Source organism: Helicoverpa zea, chromosome 1, assembly GCF_022581195.2.
Source record: "Helicoverpa zea isolate HzStark_Cry1AcR chromosome 1, ilHelZeax1.1, whole genome shotgun sequence".
Taxonomy (NCBI): domain Eukaryota; kingdom Metazoa; phylum Arthropoda; class Insecta; order Lepidoptera; family Noctuidae; genus Helicoverpa; species Helicoverpa zea.
In genome coordinates, this window is record NC_061452.1 from 5,527,349 (window position 1) to 5,540,298 (window position 12,950).

General features: G+C 35.5%; 2 protein-coding genes and 1 pseudogene across 4 annotated transcripts; 1 reads left to right on the plus strand and 2 right to left on the minus strand.

The window, feature by feature from the left end:
- Positions 1-903: 903 nt before the first annotated feature.
- LOC124632560 (odorant receptor 2a-like) lies at positions 904-3,142 on the minus strand. Its single transcript, XM_047167434.1, has 5 exons — positions 2,370-3,142; positions 2,152-2,251; positions 1,786-1,887; positions 1,354-1,509; positions 904-960 (listed from the first exon to the last, which is right to left on the minus strand). Exons 1-5 carry the CDS (start codon positions 3,140-3,142, stop codon positions 904-906), a joined length of 1,188 nt encoding a protein of 395 aa, XP_047023390.1.
- A 1,132-nt stretch (positions 3,143-4,274) lies between these two features.
- LOC124646102 lies at positions 4,275-9,133 on the minus strand (annotated as a pseudogene).
- A 1,910-nt stretch (positions 9,134-11,043) lies between these two features.
- LOC124634541 lies at positions 11,044-12,950 on the plus strand. Of its 3 annotated transcripts, XM_047170165.1 has the most exons (8): positions 11,044-11,250; positions 11,373-11,435; positions 11,521-11,589; positions 11,787-11,912; positions 12,035-12,197; positions 12,276-12,353; positions 12,471-12,543; positions 12,732-12,950. In XM_047170165.1, exons 1-8 carry the CDS (start codon positions 11,131-11,133, stop codon positions 12,901-12,903), a joined length of 864 nt encoding a protein of 287 aa, XP_047026121.1. In that variant the 5' UTR covers positions 11,044-11,130; the 3' UTR covers positions 12,904-12,950. The 3 variants fall into 3 exon arrangements, with proteins under 3 accessions (XP_047026121.1, XP_047026112.1, XP_047026128.1); XM_047170156.1 differs by having other exon boundaries at positions 11,050-11,250; positions 12,471-12,950; XM_047170172.1 differs by having other exon boundaries at positions 11,051-11,226; positions 12,471-12,950.

Below are 12,950 nucleotides of genomic sequence, written 5' to 3' on the forward strand. Positions count from 1 at the left end.
GATCGCCACTAAATCATCGTTTGCAGGCGGCGCGACGGAAGGACGTGTGCGGACGCAATTTTTATCCATTTTTCATCGATGGAAACAAATGGATACATTGCCATTGTATCCGTAATTACAATTTCCATTTTCACGACAGATTTCACGTGATAATGATTACGAATTCGATTTGTGGCCTTCTTTGACAGAGGAGGTGTGATAAAAATGTTCGCGTTCACAGATAGACAATGTACTCAGACCTAAACAAAGAGATCCAGGTGGATCGGGTGGTGCTATACCCTCTGAAAGAATCCATAAAAACTGTAATGGTACCCTCGTCACGTCCGGACATCTTATTTATCTAGTCACGAGCAAAATCATTGTTTCCTTTTCCGTTGTGTGTTCGGGCAAAAACACGCCTTATTACCGCACCGGCTAACAGATGAACTGTTGAACGGGACCATTGTCCCCGAACCTTGTGTGTGACGTTTGTGCCTCGCAGATGCCAAGAAAAAATTGTACTCCCTCGTCGAGAAACGACTATTTATTCATGTGTTCACTATATTTATTTTGTTCCTCGTGAAGTAAAATAAAAGGAAAACTACGAGTTTCGAAAGTGGAACAGTTGCAATACACTTACATCTTTTCTTTTTGTTGTAAGAATAACTACGCTACATATAAAATACTTATTCTAATTAATACATCTCGTGTAAAAGAAAAATATTCAAGCTTAAATAATGAAGAATATCTAATTAATTATTAAATAATTCCTCAAGGCCTCATTATAAACAAATAAGGAACTTGCTAGCTTTGCCTTTGTCCTTTGAAATCTTAATGTAATTAGAGTAATATCGTAACTAAAAAAATATTGATAACAAGACTTAAAAATAATACAAGTACCGTATGAACTATGTTACACAGTATTCAACGAGATTGCATGTGACGCATCAAAGTGAAGAAGGAGTAAGAAGAGTTCATTATCTGGAACAAAAGAAGAAATATATTTTTTACCGAAAAAAAAATCCATGAAAAACACTTACCAACTACTGGATTTTGTTCTGCGTGTATATATATGTTCGGTTTTTCTAACATTGCGACACATTATTGCCAAGCGGTATCAGGTGTGCGGTAGTTGTCAAATGTTTGCCGAACCGAGCGTTCCTTTGCCGAAAAAACCGCTAGAGTGAAAGCGCTCTAAGTAAACGATGATTCTAGGATAAAGTGCTAATACTTATCCACATCTGTTCACATCAATAGGTTTCAAGCCAGAGCCTTTTTTGCAATCTAGTCGATCCAATAGAAATAATATAGGTAATAGAATAGAAAGAAGGGCTAGACGCTTGATGATGATGACATATCTTTATCGGTACCTACCGCAGTAAAAGTTGCTAGTGAGAGCAGGAACATTTTCCCACCAATAATAGTGATAGGTCTGTTTGCTCGTTCGACTAATAGTCGCAAATTGCTCTTGAACCTGCGACATCGTGGCGTCCAGTCGCAGTCGTACGCCGCAATAGTAATTTGACTGCTCTGTTAGGTAAGAGATAAATATTTAAACGGTCTAATTTACTTTTAAAATTCAATCAGGCTCCGTTCTCAAAGCAATTCATGCATTCGGCTGAACTTATTTAAAATTCAGTTTTTGATCTAATAAAAGTCTTTTTAGGACTAAATTTTAAAATGATATTTAGAATTGCTATTCTGTTATTCACAAATCTACAAATGACCAAAGAAGCTGTAATACAGTCTCGTATTTTTAATATTATTCATAATATTAATAATTACTTAAGAAATATTAGTTTGCACCTTGTCCATAAGCCGAGACCCGAACCAACAAGGCACCATCACTTGAAGTGTCATCACAGTTACATACAGCGTCAAAAAAACAAAGTATCCTGTTGTTGCAGGCTAAAAAAAACATGAAAGTCATGAGGAATCAGAAAATACTAAAAACTATTCATTTTCCCGCGGTTTCACCCGCGCCCCATGGAAACTACTTCGCTTACTCAGATAAACCTACAATCTTCCTAAATAATAAAAATACATATTTGGCACTGAAATATTTTTTCGAATCGGAATAATCCTCCCTGAGATTAGCGCGTTCAAATAAACAAACGAACCAAGTCAGCTTTATAATATTAATTTAGAAAATATAATTTAATGAGCACCTACCATAGTGAATCGAAATAGGCACATGCATATCTTACAAGAGCCCGAACTGAATAACACGAATAATATCTCACTGAAAGCATCTTGAATTAATTTACAATATCTGAAAACACAAACATAAAAACTCATTAAAGTAAAAACAAATCAGTCGAAAATTGGGACACTTATATTTACGTCTCTTAACTTTCTTTACAAAGTAATTAATATTCATTAAAACTTACTCGCAAATAGCATCATAGTGCTTGATGCATTTAATAATTTCCAATACGGCATTCTGATCGTCAATGAACTTATCAACCGAACCGCGGGTGGCATCAGGATGAATACAAACATCGGTCACTTTCCTCAATTTCCTATCAAGAATATCCAGTTGGGTCATAGCAAGAAACATCACGCCCAGAAGGAATGTATCGATATTCACGTTGTACAGCATATGTGTCGTAATTCCTATACTCTGATAGAAATACGCTGGATACGCAAACATAGCTTCATATTTCTCCGGAATAAACGAGTATCTGCACACAGGAAACTCAAGCTCAACCGAAAAAATTATATGTACCAGCAACGGGAGGCACACATTTACTGTATTTGCAGAAACCGATAACCCAGCAGTTATTTTCCAATAAAAATTGGATTTCTCTTTGCCTTCCTTTATCAATTTAATTTCTTCAGGGTCGTCAGATTGAAATATCTCACTTTCTAACATAAAAAGCATTTTTTTTACTTTGTCACGCAGAAATATAAAGGCCAACGCTTTAGATAGAGCTCCAACGTTGGTAAAATAAAATATTAGTTCATCAGCGAAAACTTCCAATTGTTGTGGTAAAAAATAGAAGTTCATGGTATATATCACGACATATAAAACTGTGAATGTAAACACAAAAATTCTGGAGAAATATATGTAGTAGATACTTGGATTATCATGTGGCCACACGCCAAGTATTCTGAGGATTTTTAAATGGATGTCAAAACAATCGATTTGTTGGTAACCCATTTTTATGTTAAGTCTAACAGACTGTCTTCACTACTCCGCAAAAACGAGACTTTGCTACCTTTTTATACGACGAAGTCAAAAAGACACGAAACATACCTGTAATTACAGTCAAACTAGGTATATTCTTAATTAATAAGTAGAGGTGTTTAAATGCATCGCACGTTTTAGTCGGTCGTCTTGAAATTTCTAATTTACATCCATTTCAGTTCAAAGCAAATTAACAGCCCCTAGGAATTAATTTGCAGGTACATTTCCAAGACATATTAAAATATTTGTAAATACGAAGTATACGGAGGTTTTAATGAATGTAGGTTAATTGCTGTCGTAGTAGTTTTTAAATGAGATGCAATTAGTGACGGGCGTCAACCAAGAAATCATTCTAAAAGCATAATAATATTTTTTCTGCTTAAAGTATAAAAGTTTCCATTTGAAATTAATGATATAATTGACTTATGGACACGTTGAAGGTAAGTGCAGATTTATTACTATTGTACATTACAAGTTCGAACTTCACATTATTTTTTAATAAATTAAAAACATAATCATAAAATGAGAGGAGAAAAGGAGCAAACTATGTAAGAGCGCTGGTACCTATAACACAAGTTAAATCTTAACATGTGTACCAGAGTTCACGTCAACACTGCATTTACTTTAGCGATGAGACATGTTGAAAAAGTTTTTATGTTATAGTGTATGTTCAATTCTTGTGCAATAAACAATTTATTTATTTATTATTATTATTTAAATACTATAATTTTCGTTGTAAATAAGGTATGCTACTCAATGAATAGACGAACATCATTAATCACAAGTGAACACATTTCCAACTAAAGGCGTAACTCAATATTTTGTAATTTATTAAAGTAAACATTTTAAATTAAAACCTGTCATGTTTCACTCATTTATTAGAAAATTTTATCGACGCCTTTGTCATCGACATAGATATAAGTAATTACTTTTCAAGATTACATTAAGGCTAAAAGGACGTTCTGAATTAATTGACATTAATTAATAATTAAAAAATTAAAAAATTAAATTAATTAAAATTAAACACTTAATAAGTGAGCATTGTGGTGCATTTATTTGAAAATATTATGTCGTCTTAAAAGGTAATCAATCATTGATAAAATAATCTAAAACTTATGAAGTTAAGTTAATCTAAATATATACCAAGCATTGCTTAACAGATTGGAATTTTGGATATGACAAGAGAGTTAAAATAAATTGCAATAAAATATACTACTATAGTTGTTTAAGGTTCAAGACGTGAAGTAACTAAAGCTTTTAAATTTGCAGTAGCTTCACTCCTGAGATCGCTCATTTGAAGAAATCAAGAATGAATAAGCAGGTTTTATAATCTGAAATTGGAAATGGCATAAGCTTACATTTTCCAGACCATACACATGCCAATATAAGCAATTGTATGAAATTGATACTCACATAACTACTTCCGAGACTTCACATTTTGGAGAAGAGTAAAGAATGAATAAGCAGAGTTCATAATCTGAAATTGGAAAGCACATAAAATTAATTAAGTTTAAGACGAAAAAAAAAACAATTAGCGTTAGACCATTGGTACTTGCCTGACCTGGCTTCGAACCCGCGCCCTCATACTCGAGAGGTTGGTTCTTTGTAGTGGTGGCCTAGTGGGCAAAGAACCAACCTCTCGAGTATGAGAGCGCGGGTTCGAAGCCAGGTCAGGCAAGTATGTTTGTATGTACTTTCTAAGTATATCTTGGACACCAATGGCTGATGAAAAGGTGAAGGAAAACATCTTGAGGAAACCTATATAGTCTGAAATCACCAATCCGCATTGAGCAAGCGTGGTGAATGCTCAATCCTTCTCCGTGTTGAGGCGTGGTTAATGCTCAATCCTTCTCCGTGTGAGAGGAGGCCTGTGCCCAGCAGTGGGACGATAAAAAGGCTGTAACTGTAACTGTAACTGTTAAACCATTAGGTACTCATACTCACAGAAGTAAAAGTGACGAGTGAAAGGCGGAACATCTTCCCTCCAGTAATAGAGAGGGGTTTGTTAGCCCTTTCTACGAAAAAGCGCATGTTACTCTTGAACCGACGAGTCTCAGAAGTCCATTCACAGTTGTAAGCAGAAAAAGCCAGAAAATTGCTCTGTTGAGAAGAAACAAAGACAATTGCTGCTTTAAACAATACTCACTACTTTTACAATCATAGTAACAAAAGCCTGAATGACTATTGCAGCCAACAAGCCTGACACAGGGGTGATAGATCAATAAACGCGTCTCGTAATGATGTCGATGTCACCGTTCCGCATGACGAGAACCTCGTGGAAGCTGAGAAAGAGAAAAAAATAAAGTATCTCGATTTTCGCACTAAGTTGTCTCCATGTGGAATATCAACACGGCTGTTATTGTTTCATTATCGTTGCAGGCAAGACCTTCGACCAACACCTCATGAGGCGCTCGTTAGGCGGCTGGATCAAGGAACTGATTCAGAAGGCCCCAGAGGCTTTTTGATACGGCGCGTATTGTGAGGAGGTTTCGGTCTCTGGGACTCTAACCACCGGTAGCTTGGACCCTGTACCCGATATCAGTGGCCACCTTTTTTATAGTAAAGTAAGAATTCAATATTTACCTTATCTATAATCCGCTGCCCAAACCAGCATGGTACCATGAATTGTAGGACCATCACAAACAAATAGGTACCAAGGAATACGTAATAGCTAAGTGGTGCTGGCTGGAATCAACAAAATAATGATTTCTTTCTATAAACTAAGATAAGGAGAATTTCCAAAAATAGGGAATGGTATTACCATAGTTAGTCTCATCAAGCATATACAGATGATGCATGATCCCATGCCAAATTGCACGAATAAAGTTATGCCGAAGGCATCTTGCACTAGTCTGCAAAACCTAAAAACAAAAACGTGCCATCATTTACCCTTAAATTCACCTCATCTCGGCATCAACAATGTTTTCTGTCACCTCAATTAGTAAAGAGATTACTTACTTGTTTATTTCTTCATAATGAATTATGCATTGGTTTATTTTCCTAACAGCTTCTCTATGTTTGTTGTGATGTTGTCTTGATGTTTCACCATCTGCATCTTTATGTTCATCTTTATCTGTTACTTTCCGTAGCTTTTTATCAAGGACATCTAGTTGAGCTATTGTTAGCACCATCAAACCCGCGAAAAATGAGTCTATATTCACGTTGTACATCATATGAAACATTATTCCTGAGCCTTGATATAAATACAAGGGGACCACAAACATTTCTCTAAAGGCTTCTGATAAAAACCCGTAACTGCAGACGGGTAGCTCAAGTTCTGTTCCTAATATAAAATGCACTATTATCGGCGAGAGATGAGCGGCACTTGAAGTAAACGACACAGTGGTAAGAATTTTCCAATAAAGCTTGTTAAACTTCTTTGCTTTTTCTATTATAGCCAAACCTTCAGCGTCATCTGGTTGAAAAATATCACTTTCCAGCATGTCAAATAAATCGTATATTTTTTCACGCTTAAGAATCATTGTCAGAGACTTCGATACTACGGTACAATCGGTGAAATAAAAAAGCAAGTCTTCTATGAAAATGTCCAGCTGTTTCGGCAAGAAAGAAAAGTTTATGGTGAATAATATCATGAAGATAAAGATGTACGTTGTGATGAATGCTGTGGAGTAGTACTTGTATCTGGGAGTTGAGTCTTCACCCGGCCAAACGGCGAGGAATTTCCAAAACTTCATGTTAGTTTTAAAGCAATCTATTTGACGTAAGGCCATTATCAAAAATATTTTTATTATGAAGGTGCAATGTGTGAAATCAACTTGTTATTTGATTAGAGGTTTAGAGTGGTGTAAAGTCTCACTTTTTTTTAAATCCTGTTTGGATGTCTCTTATGTCACTGATTTAAAATAGCTAAACTTGGACGTTACTCAACTTTAAAACCATACCTAAATCTCAACAAATATTTTTTTCAAATGTTAGCAAACAAGAAATAAAGCGAAATAGAATAGAAGTGTCGACAGCTCCATTACTTTGGTTCTACTTGTCCTTTCTGCCTATCTGATGATTAGTACTTTTCATACATGAATGCATTTATTTTTAATTAAAGAACAATACTCACACAAACACTACTTTATAGTAAGTTCAAAGAGAATAAAAAAAACTAATGACTTTGTAAGAAAGTAAAATATCTAGTAGTATGTATTTATTTTCTAAAGACAACCTTGAAGATGCAGTGTACACCTACGTATTAAATGACAATTTTCTATTTATTTGAAACGACAATTTAGTCACCATGGAGATCAAAGGATTTGACAATTCAGATGAATTGGCGAAGTAGAACATCGTCGATAATCACTTCAGAAAATCACATATTTATAATTACTTTGCAAGATTACATTAAAGCTAAAAGAGCATTCTTAATTAATTCACATAGAAATCAAACATTTAGTCATTTGATTGAGTATTTTGGTGCGTTTATTTAAAATATTCATGTCGTCTTAAAAGTTAATCAATCATTGATACAATAATATGTAACTTATAAAAAAAGGTTTGCGTAATAGATAGGAAGATAACATAAATTATTTATAGGTTATGAAATACACAATAATCGTTCAAGACGTGAAGTAACTAATGCTTTTCAATTATGCATTTGTTTATTTTCCTAACAGCTTCTCTATGTTTGTCTTGATGTTGTCATGATGTTTCACCATCTGCATCTTTATGTTCATCTTTATCTGTTACTTTCCGTAGCTTTTTATCAAGAACATCTAGTTGAGCTATTGTTAGTACCATCAAACCCGCGACAAATGTGTCTATACTCACATTGTACATCATGTGGAACATTGCTCCTGACCCCTGATACAAATATAACGGAATCACAAACATTTGTCTAAAATTTTCTGATAGAAACCTGTAGCTGCAGACTGGTAGCTCAAGTTCAGTTCCTATTATAAAATGCACTATTATCGGCGAGAGATGAGCGGCACTTGAAATAAACGAGACCGACGTAAAAATGTTCCAATAAAGCTTGATAAACTTCTTTGCTTTTTCTATTATGGCCAAGCCTTCAGCGTCATCTGGTTGAAAAATATCACTTTCCAGCATGTCAAATAAATCGTATATTTTTTCACGCATAAACACAATGGTCAGAGTTTTAGATACTACGGCACAATCGGTGAAATAAAAAAGCATGTCTTCTATAACAATATCCAACTGTTTGGGCAAGAAGGGAAAGTTTATGGTGAATAATGTCATGTAGACAAATATGTAGATCGTGATAAATGCTCTGGAGTATCTATCTATTTGTATCTGGGAGTTGAGTCTTCACCCGGCCAAACGGCGAGGTATTTCAAAAACTTCATGTCAGTTATAAAGCAGTATATTTGACGTAAGACCATTATGACCATAATATATGTTTCAAAGTCTGTGCATCAATGCAGTTCGGAGAATTCGCTTGCTAGTAGAACTTTATGAAGACATTAAACAATTTAACTCCTGGCTCTGTAACTCCTTCTTACACTGAGCATGGCCCATCACGCGCTCGGTCGGTTTTTTAAATTGAAGACACAAACCAGAAAGCCACATTATGATAGGTTCAAAGAGAATCAAAATAACCATTGTAACAAAATAACTACGTTTTTACATTTCACAGAAGACCTTGAAGAGCTTACACGTGCTATTGTTGATATACAATATATCAACAATAGCACGTGTAAGCTATTGAATTATAATTTTCTACTTATTTGAAACTACCACCATCACCATCGGGATCAAACGATTTGACAATATAGAGGAATCTATACTATACCTAAATTCATCTATGCGTTTTGGCAAGAAAAAATGGTTTCTGTGCGGATTAAAAATAATATAAAATAGACCAAAACAATTTCATAATAAATAAGGGCAGTTACGAGTATATCATGTGAGTTGGATCGCCCCCGAACCAAAAAGCAAGAAACTCCAAAACTACATGTTTATTTAAAAGCAGTCTACTTGATGCAATTCCATTATCCAAATTGTTGTAGGTACATGTGTTGGTACCGTGTGAATCAGATAGGCGCCGTGGTACAAAGTAGCGAGGAATTGCAGAACAGATAACATTTAGAATGCACTGGAGTGGTGTCTTTTTTTTTAATTTTAATTCACTTTTTATAGTTTCATTGTTAAAATTAGAGAACTTTTTTATTTGGTAATTATCATTTGGATAATCGACATGATAATGTATCTTTTCGCTCGTCCAAAAATATTTATCGGAAAAAGTGCCATCTAAGATTTTTGTTTTATGCTGTTCAGTTTTTGGATCTAAAACTATAATATTATGAATACCCACAGAGGCAGACGTAATGCAAATTTGTGGAAAGTCCTTACCAATACCTATAAACAAAAGATGCCCAAACACGGTTATCTGTACTGGGATTCTATAAAACTCGATCAACAACTCGCATTTCACTTCGATTCGTAATGTCATTTCATACTTTAGGGGAGGTAGGGGAGGGATGGGCACTTTTTCACAATTTATTGCATAAAAAATCAGATTTTACAGATCATTATCAACTTTTATTGCCATTTCTTATATTCGGCTAGATATAATGAAAGAGCTTTCCTAAAAATTACAATCAGTTTCAACATTACGAGATATTTAAACGGTTTTATTTAGCTCACCCCGTTTGTTTTATTATTTATTCTTGGATCAAATTTAGTAATTCAAATTTCACCCTCTTCCTGTCAACCGATTGGTCTGAAATTTTGTATACACCTTTAATTAAATCCAATATGGCCGCCGGCACAAAATGGCACAGCCCCCTCAATATGGGTATCAAATGAAAGGGCTACACAAGTAGAATACTGTCAGCAACCCCAGCGGGGCGCAACAGGGCCAAGGCCTGCCTGCACGTCGATTCTATAAAATTCGAACAACAACTCGCATTTCACTTCGCTATTCACTCTCACTTCGCATTCGATTCAGAACGACCTTGATTTTGCATTCTGTAAACATCACCTAATCACTTGCGAAGTGAAGTGAGCTCGACATCGACCAATGCTGTGCTAGTGACTTCCCCACTCGACAAAATGTCAACCGAGATTAATCAGTTTTTAATTTTATCAGTTTTGACACAGAATTTTAGCTAAATATGATGTTTTAGTTATAATTTGTTATTGTAAGGAATTTGAGGCAGCTTTTAAGTATAAAATAAACAGAAATCTCTAAATTCGTGCTGTGAATATAATCTATGCTTACCCTACGAAAAAAAATACTGACAGCGCCAATACCATTATTAATCTGTGGACAATATTTTCTTCTCTTCTGTCATAGAGGAAAGTAATATATCGGGTATCTTCTGTCTTCATATTGTGTTTAAGCTTGTTTGTTTTCGCCGGTTTTCGCCGTAATTGTGATAAAATCATGAAGTAATTTTATATTTCTTGTTATAAAGTTAAAAATAATATTAATTAAAGAAGTGTTTATTTTATTAATCCAACAATAATTTCAGTCCAAATGACAGGTCGTCTCACCCTTCGTCGGCTCAGGTTGAAACTCTGGTTGAGTTTATGGAGCAAAACCCTGGCCTGGCGAAGGGTTTCGTGAGAACGCAAAATGCCAGAGAGCGAAGTCGAAGCCAGTGGGAGGAATTAGCCGTGCGCTTAAACAGTATAGGTGGCACCATCAAAACCCACAAACAGTGGACCAAGGTTAGCAGTATTTTTTTTTGCAGCAGTATGTTAGAACCACTTCACATTCCTTAAAGCAAACCACTTATGCGATAGCCGATAGTCTTGGTTTCAAGTGTGTTCCTTGAATTCATAAATATTTTATTTTGATTTTATGTAATCTTTTTCAATTTTTGACCAAGAATATTGTGGAAATGGAGACAACTAATTTTCTTTTTAATTTTAAATAAATGTTTGATTGTAGTATTGGACTGACAAAAAAAGCGCCATTAAAAAAAAAAGTTGCAGCACGCTCTGCTGCTAGGCGTAGGACTGGTGGTGGGGTGGAGGACGAAATGATGCTAACTGAGGTTGAGGAAAGGATTGTTGCTTTGTGTGGTGGTGAAAGCTTTTCCACAGGAGATGCACATTTAGGCATTCAGCCGTTTCCGGTAAGAAATTCAGAAATGCAATTGGTAAGTAATACTAGAAACACTCTGCAAGGTTTGCTGTCGTTTTTACAGCACCCATTTTTTTGTGGATTAGACCCTTTTTAGTGTTAAGTGAATTTTATATTAAATTTACCTTCCTGTTTCAGGAAAATGATACGCCGTCTCCATCACCCGAAGCACAACCTATATACAATACTAATGATGACAACGTAAGATATTTTTTAATTCATAATTTTATGGAATTCATTATTTTACACTCTTATCTAGCATTTTTTTTATGTTAACTTATTATAGATTAATGTACCACAACAACAGCAGAGTCAGGCACGGCCTACTGAGGAATCAGCAGCTATTGTATTTTATGTAAGCTATTTTGTACTAAATATGTCTGTATATGATGTGTCTAGATTATATTCTATTATATAGTATCTATAAATATTGAAATTCATTTTATTATTACCAATATAATTGAAATAGTAATTCATCCTTGTAATAACCCTAATAATATTATAATCTTAATTTTATCCCACAAGGAAGATACCATTTTATCCAATTTACAGGATTCCGCCCTGATTGAGGACAGTCCAGCACCTCGAAATTACAGACCACCAGCTAGTGCAATTTCGAGAAAACTGTTTGCTTCCTCATCCAGCTCCATTGTTGGAACTAGCCAAAGCATTTTACGGGTATGTATCTATCTCTGAAATTCTAAGTGCTTTAATATTATTTACTGTGTCACTTGGAATTGTCGATATTTAATTTCAATATTAGGAAGTGGGCCTTTTTAAGATTGTTTCTGTTGTTTCAGAATAACCAGTTAGACAACACTCCTCCTCCAAATCCTCATGTTTATCATCCCAGCCTGTCCCCTCCAACTGTAACACTTTCCCATACGCCCACACCTTCACCTTCACGCCGTGGTTCCACCCCAGTAGCCTCCCCAGTCATTCCAAGAACTGCGGCTTCATCATGTAGGTAAAAAATACATTTAAACAGCATTCTCTACCATTAGATCGAGAATTTTAAAATGTAAATATTTATCTTTTTAGTTTCACGTCACACAGCTTCAATGGCTTCACCTTCTCGGCGCTCTAGGACAGTTCGTGGTAGTCGAGGTGGTTCTGTGTGTAAGTACAAACTAAAAATAACCATCAAAACAATTTTTGAGACAAATCACAACGAAAGGCAGCTATTTATTTAAGAGTTTTTATTAACGCATGTAGTAATAGGTGTTCTCTTTTCAGCACGTCACACGTCTTCAGTTGCTGCTCTTCCACCATCACAACGGCGAACGGAATTCTCCTCCATGACTGAGAGATTCCTGAGGTTGGAAGAACAGCAGCTGGAGATACAAAGATTGAATACGCAGATCATGCAGTCCTTTCTGGAGAGGAGTGCAGAGAGGGACAGAATTTTTGCTGAAGCTGTAGCTGCAGTCGGTCAAGGGCTGCAAGCATTGGCAGAGGCCGTCAACAGAGATAGGAATTCTCCTCCATGACTGAGAGATTCCTGAGGTTGGAAGAACAGCAGCTGGAGATACAAAGATTGAATACGCAGATCATGCAGTCCTTTCTGGAGAGGAGTGCAGAGAGGGACAGAATTTTTAGATTAAAGTTGTCTCAAAAGGGATTCAGCGTTTGGCTTCGGCCTAAACTAAACTTCGAGGTCCTAAACTAGGTAAATTGTTATAGGTGGTTGAACAATAAATAAGCTAATTTACATAA

Bases quoted from the DNA above. Each gene is read 5' to 3' on its own strand.
- LOC124632560 (XM_047167434.1), bottom strand. From the start codon at position 3,142: ATGGGTTACCAACAAATCGATTGTTTTGACATCCATTTAAAAATCCTC. The intron at 2,252-2,369 runs GTAAGTTTTAAT...TTGTGTTTTCAG, and splicing joins CACTATGATGCTATTTGCGA to ATATTGTAAATTAATTCAAG. The intron at 961-1,353 runs GTAGGTACCGAT...CTTTTGTTCCAG, and splicing joins CACTAGCAACTTTTACTGCG to ATAATGAACTCTTCTTACTC.
- LOC124634541 (XM_047170156.1), top strand. From the start codon at position 11,131: ATGATGCTAACTGAGGTTGAGGAAAGGATTGTTGCTTTGTGTGGTGGT. The intron at 11,436-11,520 runs GTAAGATATTTT...AACTTATTATAG, and splicing joins ACAATACTAATGATGACAAC to ATTAATGTACCACAACAACA. The intron at 12,198-12,275 runs GTAGGTAAAAAA...TTATCTTTTTAG, and splicing joins AAGAACTGCGGCTTCATCAT to TTTCACGTCACACAGCTTCA.